The sequence below is a fragment of the Chrysemys picta genome, chromosome 4, assembly GCF_011386835.1.
Source record: "Chrysemys picta bellii isolate R12L10 chromosome 4, ASM1138683v2, whole genome shotgun sequence".
Lineage (NCBI taxonomy): Eukaryota > Metazoa > Chordata > Testudines > Emydidae > Chrysemys > Chrysemys picta.
The window spans coordinates 93,069,824-93,095,287 of record NC_088794.1 but is presented as its reverse complement, the minus strand read 5'-3'; the positions used below and the strand labels follow the sequence as shown (position 1 = coordinate 93,095,287).

The following is a 25,464-nucleotide window of genomic DNA, read 5'->3' as shown; positions in this document are numbered from 1 at the left end:
ATTTGTAATTTGGTGCAGAGACGCCGACTTTCTGATTTCTCAGGGGGTGCTCAACCCCTGCTCTGCTCTAGACCCCACCCCCTCTCCACCCCTTCCCCCAAGTCCCCACCCCCGCCCGCCTCTTCCCGCCCCACCCTGCCTCTTCTCACCCCGTTCAACCCCCTCCACCGAATGTGCCCCACCCTTGCTCCACCTCTCCCTGCCTCTGCTCCATTCTTCCTCTCCAGCACCTCCTGCTCTCTGCTGAACAGCTGTTCCGCATTCAGGAGGTGCTGGGGAGGAGGGGGAGGAACAGATTGGCAGGGCCCACTGGTGGGTGGGAGGAGCTGATCAGCGGGGCCCATTGGTGAGTGCTGAGCACCCACTATTTTTTTCTGTGGGTGCTCCAGCCCCAGAGTCCCCATGGAGTTGACACCTATGATTTGGTGTAGGGTGCAGGGAATAGTATGCAGAGTCAAGGGCCCTCTATGAAGACAACACTGCTCCCTCAACTTTTGAGGCGGTAACTTGAATATTTTTCCTACTTCCTTTGCATCTCCCTTGCTCAAGGTAAAGCAGCTCCTAAATCAAGCAAAGAGATTGCTTTACAACAATAGAAGATCCTTTAATCCCTTTCCTGCCCTTCCCCCTCTGACCATGCTATCTTTGCAGTAAGGCTTTAAAATCTCTTCAAAATGAGTGTGTATTATTTATACGTCAGACAAGTGTGGAGTACCAAGTATGGAAAAACAAAAACAACAGATGAATGAGATAAAAAAAGATAAACCACCCACCAATGTCTTTTACTCGGTCTCTAGTCCATCTGTACCAGAAGTCCTCTGAATCAAAGGCTAAATTCCAGAAGTACATCACGTCCAAGGAAAATATACCACTCCACATGCCTGTAAAGTGGAAGAGATTCAATAGAAACTAATTTGATGAAGTCTTGGAAGCATTTTAACTAAAAACTGCCTTTTGTCCTATCCCTTGAACATTTCCTTCCAAATTTTATAGACACCTTTGTGGGCATAGTTCCAATACTGCAAACACTTACACATATGCTTACACTTATTTGTATGAGTATTCCCATTGAAATCAAGTGTTTGCAAGCCTGGAGCCTATCTGAGCTACTGTTATAACGACTTCAGCTGTAGGAGCTTTAAATGCTAACTAGTTTCAAGTAAAGTCAGACTCAGAAAATGTTAAATTGTTTAACTACATAAGGTAGCAGTTTTCAAGTTATCTTCCCATCTCAGCTTTGCAGCTTCTTCATATTTCATCAGAAAAACATACATATTTTGTTCCTTTTTTAATATCTCAATTTCTCTTTCCCTTTGCTATTATTATTTAATTGAATAACATTATTAGCTCTCTGAAGATTGCATTAAAAAGCTGTTTTGTATTCTACTGTTTCAGAACATTACTGTTCTGTTTAATTATGTTGATGTTTATTAGGCTACATTTCAATGCTATGTTGTTATATTCATCAGGATTCCAATAAGAGCCAAGTGGAAAAGAATAGAATAAGTCAAAACATTCTGTTTCATTTTTGGTCAAAATCTTGTATTGATTAACATTTTCTCACAAGCTATAGATAAAAGTTAGCAATTGGACTATGCTGCAAGGTACACCCTGGCAGCCCCACCCAAACCTGATAACAAGGGTCGGGTGTGGGTCAGGTCAGATATGAAAACAACTCAAAACTCTCGGGCTCAGGTCATGTTCGGATTAGGCTTTAAAATTAGGCCCAAGTAGACCTAAGTCCGCAGAGGGCAATGCTGTAACGAGAAGACACCCTGCTTCACATTACCAAGCCAGGCCTCCTGAACCCAACCCTACTGCCACTGTGTCTCCTTTCTTCCTTCCCTCCCGGGTACTGTGCAGCAGCTGCAGGAAGCACAACTCTGCCCTTCCGCCCTGCAGGCAGCTCCACACTTGGCTCGGCTGTGCAGGCTCCCCATTGTCTGTGTGGCGGCACCCGCAGGAGGTGGTGCGGGGAGCAGTGGGCTCACCCAGTGCTGCTGGGGCCCTGGGCAGGGAAGCCAAAGTGTGGAGCCGTCACAGATGGGGCACAATGCCGGGGGCCTGGCAGCCGCTGAAAGACTGAAACAGGAACTGGACCAGGCTCAGGGCAGCTGGAACTGATGCTGAAGGGGGAGCAGCCATGTCTGCTCCAGACACAGAAACTTTGCAAGTCCCCCAGTGGATGCAGTGCCCCCCACATGCACTGAGAGATCCTGGGCCCCCATGGAGATGCTCAGCGCCATGAAAGCTGAAGTAGGGGGACAAAAGATGCCAGTGATTGCGAGGCAGCAGGGACTGCAAAGCCCAGCGTCGCCAGCCACTATTCCCCGGTGCTACCTGACCACCCCCAACCACCACTCCACCTACCAGCTGGAGGATCTGGAGATCCTGTTGAGTGACCAGGGCCAGCCCTACAAGACCATGTGTGCTTGGTGCGAACAAAGGAGCCAATAGGGCAAGGGAGAGCAGCAGCCACCTCCTGCCCACCCTGCCCATCTGACTGCCGCTCAGCTACTGACACACCTAGCCTGTGCTGCAGTGCAGCACCCCTGCAGCTCCAGCTACTACCACCATCCTCCCCCTGGGCACAGCTACAAGGGGTGCACTAGCTGTTGGCTCCGCAGGCAGTGGCACCACTTGCCCCCTCCCATTCTCTCCCACACCTTCTCCACCCCCATTACACACGAGACCCTTGCAACCCCCAACCCAACTCCAACAGGACTTAACTGCAAGAGTTGGGTTTAGGTCGGGTATGAAAACAACTCAACGATCTCAAGCTTGGGTCAGGTTCAAATTTGTTGTGGTCTGGTCAGTTTCAAGTCAGGCTTTAAAAAGGGCTGAATTCCAAATAATTGTGATATAAAAGGTAGCAAATGCCAGTGTTGGACAAATCAACTCAAGTAAAGGTATATAGAATCTAGCCACTGCCCTATGTTTGTGAGTTGCCTGGTTTCAGAGCACAGTTAAACCAAACATACAACAGGTTTAGTTACTCTAGGACAATTTAAATTCAATGGAAAATCATTATCTGTTAGTGACACAGGTGGTACCATACATAGATTTCTGGCAGGTGATTCCACACCAGTGTCACCAGTGATAGATCATTTGCTCACCAATGCCTAGTTATACACCCAGCTGTATTCTTATTAGGTTAACAATTGCTCTAGATAATCGTCACCTTCCATGTAGCAAATCCGGCTTTCTGGGAACTTCTTCATCAGTCTTCCCATGAAAAATTCACTTCCAAAATCTTCTGAGCGAATAAATGCTCCATATTTCCAGAATCCCACCTCGTAGGGAGTGAACTCCAACCATTCTATAGTGAGAGCAACAAAAAAGGCTTTTACTGCAGTGCTAGACTGTGGGGGAAAGACACTCATATCAGATGACTAGAAAAAAAACAAGTGGAATATACCTTCCAGTATCAACTTCTTTGTGTATAATTATAGTTTTAAAACCATCAGATTTTGTTACTAGCTATATTTCTATTCAATACTGGTTGCAACACCGATGAGCCTAGAAAGCAAATTTTCCTCATACATCAGCAGGGGATGGTCCCTCCATGTACGGACTGAGGTCCATTAATACAGCAATTTGGGAGGGGAAGGAGCTTGGACTGAACAAAGCCATTAATACTCAGCTATAGTTGTTCATCTGTATAGTTTTATATAGCTCAACTTACCATTGGAAAATCATGCTCTAAGAGTCTTCTAAGTGCCTATGCTCCAACAATGAACAGTACAGAACAAACAAAGGAACAGTCCAATTCTGATTTGGATGACATAATTAAATCTATACCCTCTGAAGACAAGCTCATACTTCCGGGACACTAGAATGCCAGAGTTGGAAAAAATAGTGAGGTTTGGAATGGTATAATAAAGAACAATGGAGTCAGAAAAATAAACAGCAATGGTGTGCTAAGCATGAGTTTGTTATTATCAACACAATCTTCAGGCAAGCCAACAGACATAAAACCTCTTGGATGCATCCAAGATCAAAGCACTGTCACCTGATTGATTATGCCATGATAAGGTAAAGAGGCGTCAGGGTCATCAAGATCACCAGAACAGTGCAAGGGACAAACTGTTGAACTGACCACGGGATGTTCATTTTTAATTTACATGCTGTTCAGCGAAACAATGCTGAACAAGATTAAATCAAAACTGAACCAAGCAAAGCTGAGACATCCATTTCATCATCGAAAACTTAGAGGAAAAATGTGATAGCATTACATCATCACCCAATAATCTACTCAAAAAGTGGAATATATTCAAATCAGCCATTCTTCGAGCCTCAGAAGAAACTCTAAGCAAAAATCAAAGATAGCACCAGGATTGGTTATATTAAACCAATGATGAAATCAAAAAGATCCTCAAGGAAAAGAAAAGATGTGTTTGTGTCTTGGCACATAGACAAAGAATCAACATCAAAGAAAGATACGTTCAAATATCTGCAAGCCAAGGATCAAAGACAGCTTTATGTTCTACAGGATAACTGGTGGGGAAAGAAAGCAGAAGAAATACAGCAATATGCCAGTACTAAGACCACAAAGTTGTTTTAGAACCATTTATGGCCCACTGAAATCCAGACTAGCTCCTTTAAAGAGTTCAGATGGATCTACCTTAATCAAGGACAAGAGGCATCTCTGAAAAATAAGTGTAGAACTTCACTGAGCTACTCAACCATCCCACTATGGGCAGCAACAGGTGCTAGAGGAACCAACTCAGTACCCCATATATGAAGAAACTGACCAGCCATCTATCACTGAGGAAGTGAAAAAAGCGGTCGAACAAATGAAGTCAGGTAAATCACCAGGTTAAGACAGCATCCCAGCTGAAATCTTTGAACTTGCAGGCCCCAAAACTGTCAGCTATCTATACAAAATCATTAAGAATATCTGGGAAGCCAAGGCAATTCCTCAGGACTTCAAAGATACAATCCTAGTTAATCTATACAACAATAAAGGCTACAAATCTGACTGTGGTAACTACCAGGATATCTCCATGCTATCTATTGATAGTAAAATCTTTGTTTGCATTTTTCTCAATCAGCTTGTGGAAACAGTATCACAGAAGTTTCTACCAGAGACCCAGTGTGAATTTGGAGCACCACAGGCCTGATATTTGTTTTGAGGCAGATTCAGGAAAAATGCACGGAGCAAAACATTGAACTGTATGCTGCCTTTGTTGATCTGAACAATTTGTCTTGACAAGATGAGTAGAAATGGCCACTGGAAAATTCTAGAGGGATAGGTCATGTTATCAGAATGGGCAATGACAGTCTCCCCAAAAAAAAAGCTCTCTGTGGTGAGCTGACACTTGGAAAATGCAGGAAGGGTGGTCAACAAAAACACTTCAAAGACATCCTTAGGCAGAAACTGACCGTATGCAGCATAAATTGTTACAACTTTGAAGACATAGCCAAGGAGAGACCTGAATGGAGAGCAACTATCAGTAAAGGTTGTAAATACTTTAAGGAAGACAGATGAAAAAATAATTTTTTTAAAAGGACCAAGCATCATACCAAGTCTTCAGTGGGAACTTGTGCATTCCTGTTTGAGATCTGTTCATGCTCCTCACAGATCTGAACTATACAGCCACATGACAACACACGTGATGCTGTGACATCATCATCAGATACAACAGACATACATTATAGTTGAGGTAAAAGTTATTTCCTTCAGGCCAACACTGATAAGAAGCCCAGTACTTCTATTTGCTTTCTCTCCTCTTGACTATTCATACTAAGCAAGCATAGTTAAATCAATGATAAATGAGATGTATATTTGATTGGCATTGCACCCAAAGGTGCAAAGGTTTATCTGAGGCGTCTTGGGACTTCCTGATTCTACAGAATGAGTCTAGAAATCTCTCTGTCAAAAGATTTCTGGTACTTTTTGTAGTGAGGATAAACTCTGAACTTGATATGTCCTGTGCTAGAAATGAACTTTCATTTCTGGTCCAAGTCAGAACTCAAAAGACTACAGGCACCAAATAAAAACATTTAACATTCTTTTTTAAAACTGTATCCACAGTTTTTTGAACTTTAAAAAAGGGTTAGTTTGGGGCTAGGGACAAAGGGTTATAATGTTAGTGGAACTGGTTTATCACACAAAATGAATGAAGATTTCTTAGAATATAAATCACATACTCTAAAATATCACCATTACCTCTAAAATCTTGAGCACTATAGTTGTTTTTGAGGTTGATAGCCGTGTAAATGGGCAGCGGATTCTGGCCCTCATTCATTGCCTGTCGCTGATCCGAGAGTTTATGGTTATCTTTCTGTTTTTGAAGAAAAATAATTAATAGGAAAAAATGGATGTGCATTTGAATTTTTATAATGTAACATCTGAACTTCAGCCAGGTTTTCTTTTATGTTCTCAACTCACTGGGCTGTGTACAAATGTTTGTCTAGGCTATTCCAAACTTGCCAAAAGTCCGAGTAACAGCAGCTATTCTTTGATGCTTACATGTTATTAAGAAATGTGGTCAGTTTGATTGTAAATTCAAACAAGCACAGATAGGGGAATTCATGGGAAGAGAAGGTGACTAGAGTGCAGCAGGGACTGGAGCTGTCTAAGTTATGATCATCTTAGTCAGGTTATGCTGCAATGTTCCAGATATAGAAGTGCTGAGGTATGCATTATACTGGATCTGATGCATTAAACTTCTTTGCTTGTAAAAAGAAATTATTAGGAAATAACCTATTTTAGTCGGTTTCCAAATACTGTTATTTCTAAACAAAAAAATTTCAACCTTGTTAATGGCACTCATCCTAATATGACATTGCCTTAAGTTTTTAAAACATTTTGGAGTTATTCCAGCACCAAATGATTTAATAAATCCATGCTTTACTTCCTTAGCTGTTCTAAAATTCTTTAGATATGCATATAGAACAGTAAGACCTGGCCAATATTTGGTGAATATATTTGACAAATTTCACCATTTTCCATCCCAAAAAAATGCATTTGTCAAATACTTTTTTTTTTAAACAGATTTAGCTAGCTGCATAGCTGATCTAATACCATTTGGCAAATACATTTCTCAATGAGTACAAGTGAAATCCATACAATAATACACTCAAGGAATATTCTTTTCTGCAATTCAACTAGCTCTAAAAACAACACTGAAAGCATAGAAATAAGACAGTATTACAAACACATACGAAACAAGTGGTCTGTGATGTAATTAGGATTTATGTCACCTTCTTGAAGCCAATTTTACAGTGTCAATTTAGTTTTTAACCAAAAATGAATGTTTGAGCATATGCAATGTCCAAATAGGCATTGGAATTACAAAATGAATCCCAGGGATTCAGATTTTTAAAAACAAAAAGTGGCAGCCAAAGGCTGGCATGTTGGAATTTCTTGGCTCGTTTAAGGTTCCATGGTACCCATAGGTCTGCAACATTTTTAAAGTGAGAACAGTCTTTGTATTTGAATATACAGTTGTATCTATTTGCAACAAAAGATCCTAACAAATTCTTTGCATTAATAACCCTACAGCGTTGTTGGATAGGCATCCCTTTCCGTGTTAATTTTCTGCTCATTCTTAGCAATAGAAGTTCACCAGGTTTCTGAAAAGAATGGTATATTCAATACCTCATCATGTAGCATGTATTCAACCATGAGCCCCCACAAGTCTATAAAAGAGGTGTTGTGTCCTTGTTGGCGCCGCTCTTTCAGCTCATTGTAATAGTACTTCAGACGGTCCAAAGTAAAACCCTTAATCTTGCATTTGGTCACTTGCTTCCGAGCTTTATTGATTGCTTCCTCCAGATACTTGTGTGACCAATTAGCATCTTCGTACAAGTTTGCCATAGTCCTGAGGAAGGGAGATAGGATATTAAACAAGAAGGGTAGGCCTACACTGGAGATGGAGATATAATTTCCAGCTTGGGCAGATATACTAGCTCTAACTTTTATTGAGACAGCCTGCTAAAAATAGCAGTGTAGCTGAGGCTGCATGGCAGTGGGATGGGATAGCTGCCCTGAGTACACACCTGGGGTTTCAGATGGGATTGTTCTCATGTTGGCTAGCCCATCCCGCTGTCTGAGCAGCCATGGCTACGCTGGTCATTTTAACATGCTGAAGCTAGCGTGGGTATGTCTACCCAAACTGGAAATTACACCTCCAACTCCACTGTAGGAGGGAATGGTTAGTGTGCATGGCCAGGATGTAAAATCCCACCCCTTCATCTTCCTATCTCCAATCCTATCCCAAAGACAAGATCCTGTATGATGGATCTAGGGTATAATTGACATAATACAGACAGGTAATAGACATTTAAATAAATATACATTCTTAACAGTGATTTGAACTCTACTTCTGAGATCTAAGACACATACAGTATCCATTAGGTGGCACAGGCAGTTGGCCAGTGTGACTGCCCACCGCTTAGTTTATGGTATTTTTGTTCTCAGTGGATACAAGGGGAAATATGTGGGCTTATTTTTTATCTGTAAAGTGTCACGCAAACCAACAGTGTTATATAACTAATAAATAAATAATAGTGGCATGCAGAAAGATCAAATAAAATCATTGCTCATGTCTAGCTTACCATGTAGTGCCCGATAAACCAGTCATGTAAGAAACACTGTCCAAGATATTCAGTTTCTGAAGACCCAACAGGCTGCCATACATTGCTGTTAATGATCTTGTCCCACCCCCTGTTGTCGTGATTGCCACCACCGGCACCTGCTCAACACACAGAGGAGAAGACAGGTGAAAAACAACTGAATGTCAGAGATAAGAAATGATTTGTATGAAAGATGGAAATGGTAAAGGCATGGATAATACCAATATAAAATGATGTCAGTTTGTGAGCAATTACATGATTTATGTTAACTACTTCCATTCCTATCTCCTAACTGATGGGACAGTGAAGGCTCACATTCTGTTGCTTCAGATTTGTTTGTTTGTTTGTTTGTATTATACAATTGGAGACCAACTCACTATATTAGAATTCTCCTAACGTGCGTCATCTGGAAGTCAGCATAAAAATATAGGCATTGCCCTACTAGAACAATTTTTTAGTCCATTATTCTGTCTCTGACACTGGTCAGGGCTTCAGAAAAATGCACAAACACCTTATAATAAGTGGAATTGTCATGGGGGCGCTTCCTGACTCCAACCTGATCATTACTTGATGTCCTTCTTAATCTTACTAAGCCATTTACTTCCATAACATCCTGTGACAGTGAGTTGCATGGCTCATTATATGTTGTGTAGAAAGATATGTTCATCTGCCTGTTTAAATTTGTTACCTTTTAATTTCATCATGTGCCCTGCTGTTCTTTTGTCATGGAAAAGAGTAAATGAGTAGAGCTGGGTGGGAAGCAGTTTTCCTGTCCCCAAAAAATTTTTGAGAGGGCAAAATTTTTTACAAATCAATACCCCACCCTCCCACCCAAAAATCAGATTGCATTAATGGAAAACATTTAATTTCAACAACGTTGGTTTTGTTTTGATTTTGACCTTTGCAAAAAAATCATTAATTTTTTTTCAGTGTAACTTGCCTAAAAGTTCAAAATGACTTTTCATTTTGAACTAAAAAATAAAGTCAGCCAAAGATCCCCATTACAACAGACATATTCCCACCCTGCCTCCATCATACAAACTACCTCCACTCAGCAATCGCAGACACTCCTCTAGTGTCTACTACAAACCTCCTGCCTGACAAGCATCCCCCCTTCCTTGATACAAATGAGCAGTGTACAAAAGGAAACTGTAACTCATGACATCAGGGGACTGTAGAGAGGCTGTAAAGACATACATCACCTGATCTGCTCTGCCCCACCTCGCTCACCATACTGCTACGGCAATTCCTATGCTCCCAGTCTCTCCGTCCAGAGATCTGGACCTGGCCTTGGGAGGTAACAGGAGGGAAAGGACTCCTGCCCTGCATGGTGCTGGGGGTGGCAGTGGGTGGCTGGGACCCAGTACCCTGGACATCCTCAAACTTTTGCCTGGGGATGTGTGGAAGGGAGGAGGCGCTGGCAGGCTGTACAACTCCTAGACTTGTTTCTCCCGCCAGTGGTCAGCACCTGTCCAGGGAGTGTCATCTCTGTTCAAAGCTACCAATAAATGCAGCGTAATATATCTGATTAATCCTGGAGCCACTCATTGCACTCCTTGAAAGCAAATAACCCATTGCTTACTTCTAAGGCTTCCTGTCTACTCGGAAGATGTACTGCTCCTGTAAGAAAAATGCCACCAGCTGAGCACAGCACTACCATTGGGAAGAGGAGGGAGGGGGACACCCATAATTCAGTCCTACATACTTCATGGTCCTGCAGGTCATCCTTTAGCTGGAGCACCTTCTTCACAGCAGCAGCAACATACTTCTTCCTTTTACACAGAAAGTCCTGCTCCTCTGTGCACAAGTCAAACCCAAAGCGCACGTCCATGTCTTTTGGCCTGAAACACAAACCACAGCAAATTTCCTCTTCTTTGATTCCCATCCATCAGCTCAGCAATGACAAAAAATGTATGCACATATATTATTACTTAGGACCTATATAGAACAGACAATCAATAAACTCCATCATCAGACTTACACGACAGGCTATTTCCACACCTGTATATAGACTGAGCAATGTAAGAAAGAGGGTGATATTTCTATTACCGGCACATGAGGAGCAACAATGTGGACAAAGGATAGGTCCCAGCATGCTTCAGGTTTCTTGCAAAAGGGGTCACAAAGGAAAGTATGACAATTTGGCAATTTTTCATTTGAAGGGTGATTTTTGAACTCTTAGTATTCCTTCTGTGTCAATCTATTTCTCATCAAACCACCATGAAAAATTCAAATAGCACTCCGAGTTTATAGTTTCATCTTTTGTTTTTTGCCCTTGCAATGAGGTTGTTTACAAAGAAAAGGTTTAGTGTTCCTGTTAAACTGAATTCTGCAACACAACCTTAATTGTGATACAGCTACCACTGCACCACCTGGCCAAATTCTGCCCTCAGCTAACTCATGAAACCCCATTGACTTGTGTGCAGTTGTACAGGTGTAGTTCTGTATATAATCTGCTTCTATTAGAAAACAGCTGGATAACCCCACTTCTTACATTGGTAATGAACAAGTATGCTGGGCAAGGTCAATGTTCTGTTTTCATTTGTTTATATTTCATTAGCACCCAAAATGTGGTAGGTGTTGCCTAGACATATGCACGGAGAGCTTGCAATCTAAGGCACAGATCCTGCAAGACCTCCCCTCCCAAGTAGACCTTCATGGCCATTCGGGCTAATCTAAGTGTCTGTCCCTGCAAACACTTAAGCACATGGACAATTCCAATGAATTTCCTCACATGAGTAAAATTAAGCATGTGCTTAAGTGTTTGCAGAATTGGGACTTAGAAGACAAAAACACAAATGGTGATTCATATCTGTGTGTTTGTCTTCAAAAACTCCTACAGGATAGAATGTCAGAATTTCCCAAGAGGCTTTGGTCACATTGCCCTCTGGTGGTTGCAAACTACACAGGATATTAGCTGAAATGATAGTTCATGAGCATGGATGTTTCATGGGTGACTACTGTCATTTTCCATTCCCAGCCACTTTTGCAAAGCACACATCATTCACTTACCAAGTTTAATCTTTAAAAATAAAGTCATTTTAATGATTTTCTGAATGTAAAAATGTGTCTGAATATTTTCAGAATGGTAGGGAAAAAAACCCTCACACCCAAAAAAAGTCCCAAACAGCTGTATCTATTTTCTTCAGACTTTCTAATAAAGTTCACTTCTGGATTGAGATTAAGCACACAGCTCTTCCTCCTTTCTAGAAAGTGGAAGGGTATCGTTCATGTGGTCCTTTTTCTTTGTAAACTACAATACTGTCAAGATCTGAAAAACTTTTTCAAGGCTGCAGGGACATATGCTTTACTATGTCTTCTCTGATCAAGTCTGACTAAATAATATTCTATGAGATATTGCATTTATAGCCAGACAGGAAAAACTTTTCCCATCCTGCAAAAAAATTCAAGATTTTGAAAAAAAAATTCCCATCTTGAATCAGGATGAAAAGTCAGAATCTCAAAAAATTTCACAAAACAAAATCTGAAAAAATTTCAGTTGAAGAACTTTGTTTTGATAATTCTGAAACATTTTGTTTAGATTTTTGACCTTTAAAAAACATTTTTAACAGTACTATAATTAGCTTGAATTTTTAAACAAAAAGACATTTCACCCTGGAAAACTGGAATTTTTCATTAAGAAAATGTTGAAATGAAACATTTCAATAATTTCAAACCTTTTTTAAAAAAAAAATCAAGTCAAAAAGTTTGCTGAAACTGAAACTTTTCATGAGAAAGGGTCCATGTCAATTAATTGACATTTTCCAGTGAAATAAGGTTTCATCAAAAATTCCCAACCAGCTCTAATTACAATATTACATGTAATATTAGTTTTACCTTGCAAGATTATTGGTTCATCTGAGGAGAAGGGAAGCATCAGTCAGTGTGTGTTTAAATTTCAGATTGCAGGCTAACCTCTGCTTTATGAGCCCCATGAAAATAATGACCATACTGAGCCAGGCTTGCTTATGCAGAGGGAATCTTTGTTTAGCCAGCCACAGAAAGATTTCTCCAAGACAAGAGGATTCTCCAGTGGTGTTGAGCCATCCTGGCAGTGCCCAAGCCACTCTCTCCCCTTGTCTAGAGCAAAGGGCATGGAAAGGGGAAATGGGGGATCGCCAAAAACGCCTTGCATCCCAGTGATTCCCAGCAGCCACAAGCTCCTTCAGGCCATTGGCACCTGGGGTCTGACCTAGCTTAGAGCAGCACCAGCATTGGGAGACCACATAGGTCACCTTTCCACCCTGCCCACACCCACAACTTGTGCTGGAAGACCTTCATCTGGACTCCAGAATCTGGCCAATTGTGTGTTATAATATACATAACATGTGCTCTTTTATGTTTGGTTGGTTTTTAAAGTGCAATTATTCTCCGATAAGCAACTGCAGAAATGGCAACCTGGGATTCCATGTTTACTATTTCAGTGATTCCATATCAAACATGCTAAGTTTACAAGTAAAAAGTTTTTTCCCTGACTTCTGGCCCTACAAATTCCACCTGAAAGTCAAGCTGTGTTCTTTTTTTCTTGTGCATCAGACCCAGTAATAAAGGTTCTGTCAGTCAAATTGTGCCTCAGTTACATATGTGCAACCTCATTATCTTCACATTATGCTTTCAGTGACGCCTGTGCAGATACAACTGGTTGAATCTCAGTTAACATTTCCTTTGATGATGCATGAGAAGCAATGGAACCCATCTCGCTTGTGGTCGACAAAACTTTTGTCTTTCAGGGCTGTGTGTTTTTTTAACACCTCTGAAGGACAAAAGTTTTGTCTTTCATTTGCTAGCGTAGACAATGCCTAAGAACCAAGATAAGAAATCTTACCAGTCTTTTGCCTTCACATGCAAGTCAAATGTTTTGTCCTGGAAATTAAAAAAGTAGATAAATTACCATCATATTTTTAAACCTTCCTTTCTCTTAGTCTTAGAGTGAGTTTTGCCTGCTCTCCAATTAGTGATATCTGAAATGTCTAATTATAGTATATACTCAAATAACTGCAAATGTATTTGCAGATAATGGAAAAATGCAAATGTACAATGGATAAAGTAATAAGTGGAACAGTCTCATGTTCTATTTGGAGGTTTATTGTGGCAGGATGTAAGTAATAGAATGCAATATTAATTGTTAGTTTAACAAAATACCATGTGTTAGATAGAATATAGTGGGAGAAGTATTATCAATAAATTGTGATTGTCTTTAATATAATGAAGAAAATCAACACCGAAGGCCTGATTGTAATTAAACAATGTACACTGAAATTTCATTTTATCACCAACAATAAAAGGCATTACCCCCATTTTTTATAAATGCATTCTGGTATGTGTGTGACAGAGGGATTTGTAGTCTTATAGATCATTTAAGTATAAAATCTTAAGGCTGCAGGTTTCAAATGGTTATCAGGACAAAAAAAATTATTGTTGCTATTTGGTCACTTTAATAAGTATGATGATTTTTGAGCAATTTTTATAAACCTACATAATCAGCTACACTTTGCACAACAATTATGATGTTAATAACTTTCTCGCATTAGTAAAAACTTAAACATAGTTAAAATATTTATTCCAAAAGGTTTGCAGCACTCACCGTTGCTATGGTTATTTTCTTTTGCCAAGGGGGTGAATTTAGAGGCAGAGGCAGGGATTCTTCTTTATCTGAGGTCTGCTGAATTAAAAGAAAAGTGGAAACGATGGTGATTTCTCACAAGGAGAAAAGGGCTCACCCTCCCCAAAATACATGAATTAGATTGATGTTGCTGTTTACATTCTACTCCAAACGATATTTTCATTAAGGCTAATGATAACATACAACACAGTCATGCATCTTCTTTGGCAGTGTAACATCCAGTTTTGTTTGGTTATTCTTGACACAGTGAAACACAATGGCATCTCTACTCCTGAGGCTGGAGTCAGCATCCAATGAAATCTTCTGGGTTTCTTCATAGGATCCTTGGACTGTAAGTGTGAGCTCTTCCTCTAAAGACAAAAGAGAGTGAACAAGGAGAACCTTAACAGTAGTTGCCCAGAAATAAACTTTGCATGATTTATACACTGCATTCACTGAGGAGTTCTTTGCATTGTCCTCATAATAGTGGTTGCTTAGTAAATCTAGAGACTGCCCCAAAAAGATACTAAAAATCCCATCTATCTAAAATCCCATAACAAATATTCAGGTAAATGAGGATTCAAATAATTCAGTGAGTCACTGAGTAAGTGCTTTAATTGGAGGACTCTAACCAAGATTTAGATTAGAAGGAATTTCAGATTAAAGGGGTTTTTTTTGGATAAATACGATTCAAACTAGATATGGGAGCCACTTATTCACTGCCATTCTATTCTGATATGCATTGTACTTTATGTCATACTCCTTATAAAAGCCAAAGGTGCTACTTGCAATTCAAATAGACTGATTTATCAGTGTCTTTCTGTGATAACTGCTCAGTAGCAATGGTGGGGGACATGGATCAGCATTCATGTCGCACTCCCTGTCAGTAGCCGGTCCGGCCCAGGGAAGCTAATGATCCAACCAGTGGACCAAATTCAGTGATGAATCCTGGTCACATGCCACCTGAGGCACATTGCGCATACACTAACAAGCGGCAGCAATGGTGTTAGCAAAAAACGATCCTTCCATTCAGTGGTGCCAATTCAGATATTTCTTGGAGATGGGATGGGGGGAAAATTCCACTCCTTCCTCCCCTGACAGGGGCCTGGTTCTGGGTCCCCATTCTCACAGAGACCCTAGGTCTCCTCAGCCAGAAAGTACCCTGTCTCTAATCCACACAGCACATGAGCCAAGCCAGTACTGCCAGGGGTCAAGTTCTCTGCAGACTCCCCTACACTCCGCAGTACAGAAACAGACTTCCCACACACCGGATCGCAACACCTTTTGGCCTGTCTGCCCCTCAATCTGCATCGAGGAGTGGGCAGGTGAAATTTAAGCAGCATTACAACCCCATGTGACAGGTCACAACATCACTCACTGAAATTTGGCCTGGCCACCCCTCTATCTGTACCCCAAATTTCATGGTGCCCTAGGCAGCTCCGTGCTGCATACGCAGTAGCACCAGCCCTGGCGACCAGCACTATTCCTCAGCTGCCTCCCCCTCCCCACAAGGGGGGTGTGGGGCCCCGGACAACTCCCTCCACCCTGCCTCTTACCCTTCCCCCCTGCTCCGCCCCCGCCCCGCACCCATTCCACCTCTTCCCCCAGTGACCCCACACTCACCGGCAGCGGCGGGAAGCGGAGCAACCCGGCCCCAGCCCACTCTACTCCGCCAGCTCCCAGCCACAGTGCTCCACCTCCCGCCGCCAGTGAGTGCGGGGAAAGGATCGCCCCCCACACTCACCGGCGGCAGGAAGCGGAGCGCCGCGGCTGGGAGCTGGCAAAATAGAGCAGGCTGTGGCCAGGCTGCTCCGCTTCCCACCGCTGCGGGTGAGTGGGGGGATCCCTTCCCCCAAGCCCCCTCCCCCGAGCGACATGGCTGGGGCTGGGGCGAGGGGAGGGAAGGGAAGCAGAGCAGGCTTCTCCAAGCCCCCTGCTAATCCCCCGGGCCACTCTGGACCTCTGGGGCCCCCAAAAGTGCTCCCCCACAGCTCCTGCCTCCCAGACCCTGGGGGGCCTGGAGCCCTACACAGCCCCCCCTGCGGTGGGGCTGCATAAGGCACCCAAATGGCTAGGGACGGCCCTGAGCAGGACCATCCCTGACAGGTGTGTGTCCAATCTTTTCTTAATAACCTCCAATGATAGGGATTCCACAACCTCCCTTGGAAGCCTAGTCCAGTGCTTAACTACCCTTACAGTTGGCAAGTGGCTCCTAATATCTAATCTAAATCTCCAAAAGTGCAGACTAAGCGCATTACTTCTTGTCCTACTGTCAGTGAGCAGGGAGAACAACTGAACACAGTCCTCTTTATAACAGCCCTTAATAATGGATTACTCATTTTCTAACTTCGATTATAACTACTGAATCATAACATATAAACAGCCAGTTCATGAAGCAATAACCTCACTTGTGGATTGTTGCTTTAGCTTCTTTGCCTGCCCATTAACTTCCAAACAGGAAACTTCACGTGACTGTAACAGAGATGACCAAATAAATGACAAAGAGTGACACAGGTGGGATTCTAAGTGAGTCACATTGTTCTCCATCAACTCCTCTGGTTGATTAAGCAGTGACAACAAAGGGAATCATATCTAGTCCTTAGATGGGGGGATGGTGACTGTGACATATTGTTTCCATGTTGGGAAGTATAAAGGAGGAGAAAATAGGAGCATCTTACAAGTATGAACAAAAAAGTAATGTACTCTTCAAGGGAGGGGGAATAATGGAATGGAAAGCTATTCAGATAACAGGTTCTTTTTAGAGAGAATAGCTTGAGGGAAGCTGCTTGTGTGTGTTTTATCACTTTTAATAATTAAGCACTAACCACTTTAGGGAACAGCATAGGAGTGGTGGCTAGGGAAATTCTCACACTTCCATTAGGAGGTGGGAAACACTGGGTGCTCACAGCTGTACCATTTTCAGTCTTTGGCAGAAGGTGACACTCTGCTAGAGTGGCAGAGAGTTCACAGCTATCCCAGTTCCAGACTGTCTCTCCATAGGAGTGTGTGGTTCGAGCACTGGACAGCACGTTTTCCTAGTGCTAGCAGTAATACCAGTACTTGTTGTGTGAGACAGGAAAGATCTCAGGAAATAAAAAGATTACCACTAGTATTCCATTAGTAATGATGTTTTCAGGACAGTCCAGACTAAAAAACAAAATTAAAAATACAAATGTCAAGCTTAGAATTATTTAAATGACTCTAAGTATATCAGCCACAGACTTTTCCCCTCCATTTTTATATTGCTCACTTAAAAAAAAAAAATTAACTCATAGATGTCCCAGAAGCGGGCCTGGTACTAGAAGCCAGTTCTAGCATATGGGTATTGTGCAAGTTTGCATGCACTTCTTTAACAGTGAAAAATAGAAGTTAACCTTTAAAGCCCCTGATATTCCAGCCCTGGAACTGTGCCAAGCCGAAGCTGTGCACTGTGTCAAAGCATGCAGCAATTTCTTATATACTCCATACCTAAACTGTGAAGAGGTTGAGATCATTAAATCTGTCTGAATGGTTCAAATCCAGGCCTTCATAAATGAAAACCGGATGCATTCATCTAAGATTCCATACTAGCACAATGAGGGGAGAATTTTCTACACTCATTTTAAAGGTGAACTGCAAAATGGAAATGAAACTCAAAATAATACCAGATTTTTGTGTGGGTGTGTGTGGGTGTGTATAAAAATTTCCCCCTCTCTGATAAATCAGGCAATTCCTGATCTATTCAAGACATCATATAGTGCATCATTCTTTGATATGACAGTTGCAAACTCACATTACAGCCCATGTAACTCATGTTATTAGTGAGGTATGGAACATAATCATAATAATTTAGAGTCAGATCCTCAAGTTCATGTACATTGTTGCTCCATTGACTTAAATGACTTCTACCAGTTGCGAATCTGGCCCTTAAGTATTAAATATGTAAATATGCTACCCAATATTCTTTCCTTTATCAGGCTAGCTGTTATATGGAGCTATATAGGGAACATGAGCATATAAAACCAGAGATGGATGGTACGTTATTCTGGAGGGTGTGTGGAGATGCCGCAACCTGTGCCCTACACATTCGCAGTTACGCAAAGCTGATTCCAGGAAATGGACACCAAAGCTCCTGATATTTGGTTTCTGTGTTAGTAGTTAAAGTTGTAGTTAGAGAGATACTGTCATTACAGTTCTTGTTTCAGGCAGGGGTAGGCAATTATGTTGTGTTTAACAAATACAAGATAAGATGGATTCCTAGATAGATAAATATGTACTTTTTGAACTTTTTCACAGGAAGACCTGGCCTCCCTGTTTTTCAATAGCTGCCACACTGAGCTCAGTGGCCTCTTGATTCGTGAGCCTGCTGTGGACCTGATTCTGTTCTCAGAGACACTAGTATAAATCTGGAATACATGTACTGGAGACGATGAAGTTACAATGGTGTAAAACCTGGGTGAGCTCAGGATCAGGCTATAAGTCTGGGTTTTCATGTCACCTGCCTCTCATCTCCTGAAAATTCCACTGTCCTGTGAACATGGTAAAGAATCACAGGAAGTGTCACTTCTAACACTTTATTGGAATAAAGAAACAATTATGAGCCCCTAAGCTACTTTGTCTGTCCCTCTCCTTCACTTTCAAGCTTCTGTCAAGAACCTTCCCCAGTCCCACCATCATGCCTGACTTCCTGCTTCAGATGTAAAGAAACAATATACATAAAGCTTCAGAAGCCACCATCCCCTGTGCCTGTTGCTCTGATTTCCTTCTGCTGGACCCAAAACAGCTAACTAATATAATCAGCTGCTCTTAGCACAGTAGGGGAAACGTCTAGAAATAATATAGCAGAGTTAAAGCAACTAAGGACCATTTATTTACTAAAAATTGCAAAAAACATGCTTTCACCTTTTGTGATTATTATCTTTTAACATTCACATTTTACACAACTTTTTGTACATCTATTTACATTTATTTCTTCTATTTTACATGTTTTTAAAAAATATTTTCCTTCACATTTCCAAACAAGGCAGGGAGTGTGTGTGACATGAAAGCCTTTGGGAGGGGGGCTGAAGGGCCTTCTGCTGCAGTTCCTAGAAGACTGAAGCACCTCCTCAAGTTGGGACATCTGAAAGACAGACAGAAGGAAGAAAGAATGTCAAGAGTCAACAACCCATTGGGCTCTCTAGGTCCCCGTAACCTCTTTATACACTGACAGTACCTTTTGGTTTGCCAGGATCTGCCACAAGTCCTTGCCTGCCCCTTGGTATCAGGGCCTAGGCTATATTAGATCACGGAGAAAGGGAATATTGGCCAAGCCAAGCCACCCAGCTAGCCTGGATCCTATCCCTTCAGCACTTCTCACAGGGTCGCCCCGTTTCTGGATCCTACCAGTGGAAACATGAAAGAGAAAGGAAACATGAGTACTGATTAAACACAAAGTTTAATACACAACAAAAATCAACACAAAAGGCACAAAACAACCACCTAAATAAAAATAACTTACCTCCTCAGTCATTGCTACCCAGGGGCAAGCAGTTGTCACCCACACACAGGCCTGGGTTATGGGCCCACAGGCAGTGGGCAATGTGTCTGCCATGGCTTGGCTCAGCTGTTGGTGCAAAGGCAGTCTGCAGGTAGGTGCATGCGCAGCTACTTGGGCTGGTCAGAACCAAAGTATCTGGTTCTTGGACCATACTATTGATATTGATACTAAGAAGTGGGGCTCTCTAGTGACAGGTATACACCTGTCAGACTGCAGGTAGTGATGTAAGGAGTGGAGGCAGAAGGCTAGAGAAGGTTTTCATCACAGTCACAGAAACCAAACCACCAAAATATTTTCTTCCCTTTAAATCAAAGTGAATTGGAATGAATGCATAAAATTAATTTCATGCTGCCGTCTGGTGATGAAATAGTATGGAAAATTCAACAAACATTTTTAGAAGTCAAAAGGCACAACTTTTCCACTGAGGTCACACTGCAGGCCAGAGTCACGAAATCAACCAATGAAAATGTTAAAGGATCACTGTACTGGGCTGCAACCACCTTCCTGGGCCTCTGATTACACTTTCTAAATAAAATGATTATTTTAAGATCTTGGTAAGAAAGTAACAGACCCATACAAATAAGCTTTTCTTAATAGCAATCAACAAGACCTTGATTTAAGCTGGGGAGACAACAGGCAATAACCACATCAGGCGAAATTTCTTTACATGAATGATGATTAAGGCTATGATTATGTCATGGAATCCGTGACTTTCATTGAGTTCCATGACATTTTCTGCCCTGGGGCTGGAGCTCCCAGCCAGCCCTGCCCCCACAACTCCCAGCCCCTGCCCTGGTGGGGGGACCTTGCAGTTGCCCAGCCAAGGCAGGCAGCAAGGGGCTGGCGGACCTTGCAGCTGCCCAGCCGCCGCAGGGGGGCGATGACTCCCCGCTGCTGCGACAGATGACGGGGGGACTCCCCGCAGCTGCTGAGCCACAGCAGCCGGCCAAGAAACCCCGCAACTGTCCAGCAGCGGTAGTTGGGGGGGGAATCCCTGCAGCTGCCCAGCTGCAGCGGGCCATGGGAGGACCCCCTGCAGCTGAGCAGTCATAGCCAGCAGCTGGGGGACCCCCAGCTGCCACGGGGGCGAGGGGACCCTGCAGCAGCCCAGCCCCGCGGGCAGGGGGACCCCAGAGCTCCCATGCACCACAGCAGTGGAGCACCCGGGAGCCCTAGCAGCAGTGGGTGCTGAACCCGCCTACCTCTTTTGTCAGGGATATTTTTAGTGAAAGTCAGGGACAGGTCACGGGCTTCTGTGAATTTTTATTTATTGCCCATGACCTGTCCCTGACTTTCACTAAAAATATCCGGGACAAAAACTTAATCTTGATGATGATTACATTACATGACAAGCTACCATACTCAGCTATGGAAATAAGTTGTGTACATCGTTCCACTCAAGAATCCATAAGAATTTGGAAAAAAGAATTCTGGTGGGTCTGGATATTCCTTAGGCAGCAGCAGGCACATGGAACACATTCCCCATTGCCAATTTATTACTTTCCAAATTGTTTTTCTTCTACCAGTTAGAGAGTCTATAACATTCAAGGTTTTACTCACAGGTTCTGCAGTATGAACTCCACCTCCAGCTCCTCCTGTTCCTGAAAATCAAAAAGAAGTGAATGAAGTCAATATGCAATATCCCTTCCACATAAGGGTAACTTTGTTGATTGTATGAACCTGGAACCACAGGTGTACAAGGAGACTGTATTGGCAGGAAAAAATTAGCAAAGGTTACTTTGAAAAAGCTCCCTGCACTTCAGTGGAGATGGACATCACTGAATGAGGAAGAGACATTCTTAACTCTCCTAGCTAACATATCTAGCACCTTACCACAAATGCCATCATTGTTACCTGGAAATAAGACATTGGGCAGATCTGTTTCCTGCCAACACCCACCATCCTAGCTATATTCTTCTTCTTCTATGATTCCCATCCATCAGCTAAACAGCAATGATTGGGCCAAATGAAGTCTTTCCACCACTTTCTGTCTTGTACCAGCTTCATGGCTTTCTTCATCTTTAAACCTTATTGTTCAATGTCTATCCAACACATCACCTTCTAGTCTAGTTCTTGCACTCTGGTATGTATCCCCATGTATGGTATCCTTTCCAAGTCCATTCTTGACACATGGTCAAACCATCGCAGTCATCTTTTTTGAATTTTCTGTAATAGCATTATTTTTTGCCCTTGGTGTTTTCTTATCACTCCATTTTTTATTTTCTGTGGTCTTGAAATTCTTGGTATGTCCTTCAGCTCCAGTCAGTTCATATCTGCTGTCAATGTCTTTCCTCATACTCCAGTGTTCTGACCCATGCAGCAGTAATGGCACAATTGCCTCATATATGCTGATTTTCATTTTTATGGAAATGTGTTTAGCTCTCCAGATCTTAGAGTTTTCAAAATGCAGTAGCAGTCAGTCTGATGCTGCTTCTTATGTCATCTTCACAATTCCCATTCTTGGATATTAGTCTTCCAATGTACACACATTTTTTCAATTGTTCTAGTTCTTTGTCTCTGACTGATCTCTTCCTCGTCTCCCAGTTGCCATAACATTTATCTTCTCCGTGCTGCTCTTCAGTCCAAATTTTCTGCTTTCCTGATCTATCTTGTCAGTTATTCCCTGTAAATCCTCCTTGATCAATGCTTTGAGGTCAATATCATCTGAGATTCTAAGATTATTCATTGTCCTCCGATATAACATGACTTCTCCCATTTCGTCTCTCAGTCCTACAGCCATTGTTGCTTCCAGTATCAAGCTGAACAAATCTGGTGATAGCATGAATCCTTGTCTTATTCGTATAGCCATCTTGAATCATTCTATCAGATTCTTGTCTACTTTCACTGCACTCATCTACATACTGTAGACCAGGGGTAATCAATAGGAGGAACACAGGCCAAATCTGGACTGCTAGACACTTTTGAATGGGCCCCAAAATCTTTTTATTTACTTATTATCTTTTTTAATTATTATTTTCTCTGGAGTCTGGACCTTGACTATATCTTGACCAAGAAATTTGGACCTTGCCAAAAAATAATAGACTACTCCCACTGTAGACGTTTTCTATCACCTTGATCAACTTTTCAGGGATGCCAGACATTCCCAAGACTTGCCATAACCCTTTCTGACACATGCAAGTTTGAAGTTTATGAAGTTGTTGTAACAGGTTTGGTTCCCAGAGAATGTTCTATTTCTCCAATGCCTGTCTTATTACAAAGAGCTGATTTATTGTACTTTGTCCCAGTCTAAATCCGGCCTATTCACCTGCAAGCATCAATTCCACATAGCTCTTCATTCTCTTCTGCAAATCTTGGTGAATGCTTTTCCCAGCACAGTCTTGTTTGTGAATCTTGTTAAATAGCTGGTGCATCATCTTTACTGTTTCAGAGTAGCAGCCGTGTTAGTCTGTATCCGCAAAAAGAAGAACAGGAGGACTTGTGGCACCTTAGAGACTAACAAATTTATTAGAGCATAAGCTTTCGTGGACTACAGCCCACTTCTTCGGATGCATATAGAATGGGCCATCTTTACTGTGTGTTCCTCACCTACTTGCAGCAGCTCTGCAATTATTTTGTCACTTCCTGGCACCTTTTTGTTTTCAGCTTTCTATCAAAATCTTTTCTACTTCTTCTAAGAATTCTGGCATCTGCTCTCCCTCATTAGTGCCAGGAAGCTTCCCCAGCACCATTTCATCACCTGCGTTCAGCACGTTGTACAGCTCTTCAACGTAGTCTTTTCCCAGCTATATATACTTTGTAAATTATCAGTTAGGAAAATTCTTTGAAATACTGGGCCCAACTTCCAAAACAGAGCACCTAATCTGTATGCTGAAATCATGCCCTGGATTGTGTGAATCAACATTTAGGTGCCTTGGTGCCAATGTGAGTATCCAGAGGTGGGATTTGGCTATTCTACTTAGGCTGCTCGTGTTTGAACATTGAACTACCTCGGTAAAAATGATCAGCTGTTTTTATACTAGTTCAATCCAAACTGATTGGAAAGTCAGAGCTACTAACTCATGGGAAACAAGTTATGACAGAGTAATTCTGAATAGTGCTATCAGGTGCTCAAACTCTCTGGAAAGTGCAACCTTTGCAAGTCAGTGGAGAGATCTGTTCCCAGAAAAAAAAAAAACTGACCAACCGTATCAAACCACAGTTAACTTCCACTGGTCAAGAATGTTGAAATTCTGGCCAAACTCTTCATTATAATAATGGCAGAATAAATTTTCAAGCAGATTTTTCCTGTAACAATCTAAGAAAGATTGATAGACGGATGGGGGCAATCCAATCCACAGGAAGGACCAATAAAATACAGTACAAGAAAATATTTAGACGGAAAACCCACAAAAGTGTCTCTTTCTTATGATTTCATTGCTCACCTGGGGATTCAACACGAACTTCACACGACCTTTATACCCAACGTGAAGTTTAGCTACGTCAAAAATAACTGTGCAGAGTTCATCATCTTTGCTGAATCTATCTTCATCACAGACTTTCAGCTCCAGCACATTCTGGGAACAGAAGTAAAGGATTTTATAAATTATATAATTTCAAAGAACCCTGTTAGTAGGAAATCCTTGAGGCTATTCCTTGTTTAGTCTATGCACATAGGGCAAGTAGTAAAAGAAGGAATAGGAGAAGTGAGAGAGTAAGACAGAATGGGTGAGGACATATTACACTTATTCTGCTTTAAAGAAATAAACTGAGTAAGAGTGTGGGGGGGGTTCCATTCAGGCCATATGTATATGTATATGCATATGTATCTCTCTCTAGAGTCTGATCCTGGGCCTATGTAACTATAGGGTTCTGAATGAGAATAAAACATCGAAAAATGACCTAAAATAGTATTTCCATGCTTTAAAATGTCTCTGTTTTTAAGTCTATTATCTTGGTACCTTGTAGGACTAGAAATAAGTTATGGGCCCCAGTAAGCAACGTAGAAACTTTCCCTTCCAATGGTATAGGATGTTCATATTTAATCCTGCAGAATTCAAAGATATAGGACTTTACATATTCATAACAATGTTATGGCTAGGAAAGCAGTCACTGGCCCAGGATTGAATTTTGCCTGTCCTAGACCTCAGATGGGGGTAATTTTCTGGGGAAGAAGGAAGAAGCATTTTTCAGATAGGTTGATTGGAAAATAAAATGGCTGCCCCTTGAAGCTGTCCAGGACTTGGGAATGTTAGAATAAGTTATTGGGGAGATGAATTAATGGGCAGAGGACATGTGAGATATGCACACATCCGTTAAGGGTCCTTCAAAGAGTTCCAGTAAATGAGTGGGTATTAATTGCAGGATGAAGTCTAAAGAAATTCTGGCTCAGTTTAGATCTGCAGGACCTATTTGGGGAACTTCAGATCCCTGACAGGAGTGGGGAGCTCTCGTGTATCATACCTTAACACGCCTGTCAATCCTGTAACAGAAGGTTTCATTCCAGACTGGATTTTTACAGTTTTTGATTGTTTTGGTCCGGACCCTTTGAGTTGAGGCAGTTGGCAGCCACAGTTCCACATAGCAATCGGACTGGCTTACTGTATAAAAGGAGATAAATTATAAGTAACAGTCTACCTGATGTGCAGTATCACTGAAGGAATTAGTGCATCAGACTCATTTAAAACTTCGTTGACATGAAAAGAGAGAGTACAGTAGTTGATTTCTTCCCAAGTCTTTCTGAGACATGCATCCCAGAAAGAGGAATAGATAGTACAATAAAGCAGTATATCCCAAAAAAGGAGAAACATCCTTGTGAAGGTAT

General features: G+C 41.9%; 1 protein-coding gene across 1 annotated transcript in view; it reads right to left on the bottom strand.

Annotated features, from left to right (window-relative positions):
• LOC101935221 (cytosolic phospholipase A2 epsilon-like) overlaps window positions 1–25,464 on the bottom strand; it is a 47,309-nt gene that overhangs the window by 7,781 nt on the left and 14,064 nt on the right. The window contains exons 4-17 of the mRNA XM_065593060.1: window positions 25,104–25,240; window positions 24,086–24,217; window positions 21,264–21,304; window positions 17,290–17,332; window positions 16,594–16,657; window positions 14,390–14,556; window positions 14,168–14,245; window positions 13,409–13,446; window positions 10,289–10,424; window positions 8,566–8,702; window positions 7,607–7,829; window positions 6,173–6,287; window positions 3,182–3,319; window positions 774–881 (exon numbers count right to left, since the gene is read on the bottom strand). Of these exons, the coding sequence (XP_065449132.1) occupies window positions 774–881; window positions 3,182–3,319; window positions 6,173–6,287; window positions 7,607–7,829; window positions 8,566–8,702; window positions 10,289–10,424; window positions 13,409–13,446; window positions 14,168–14,245; window positions 14,390–14,556; window positions 16,594–16,657; window positions 17,290–17,332; window positions 21,264–21,304; window positions 24,086–24,217; window positions 25,104–25,240 (1,557 nt within the window). The remainder of the gene's footprint in view (window positions 1–773; window positions 882–3,181; window positions 3,320–6,172; window positions 6,288–7,606; window positions 7,830–8,565; window positions 8,703–10,288; window positions 10,425–13,408; window positions 13,447–14,167; window positions 14,246–14,389; window positions 14,557–16,593; window positions 16,658–17,289; window positions 17,333–21,263; window positions 21,305–24,085; window positions 24,218–25,103; window positions 25,241–25,464) is intronic.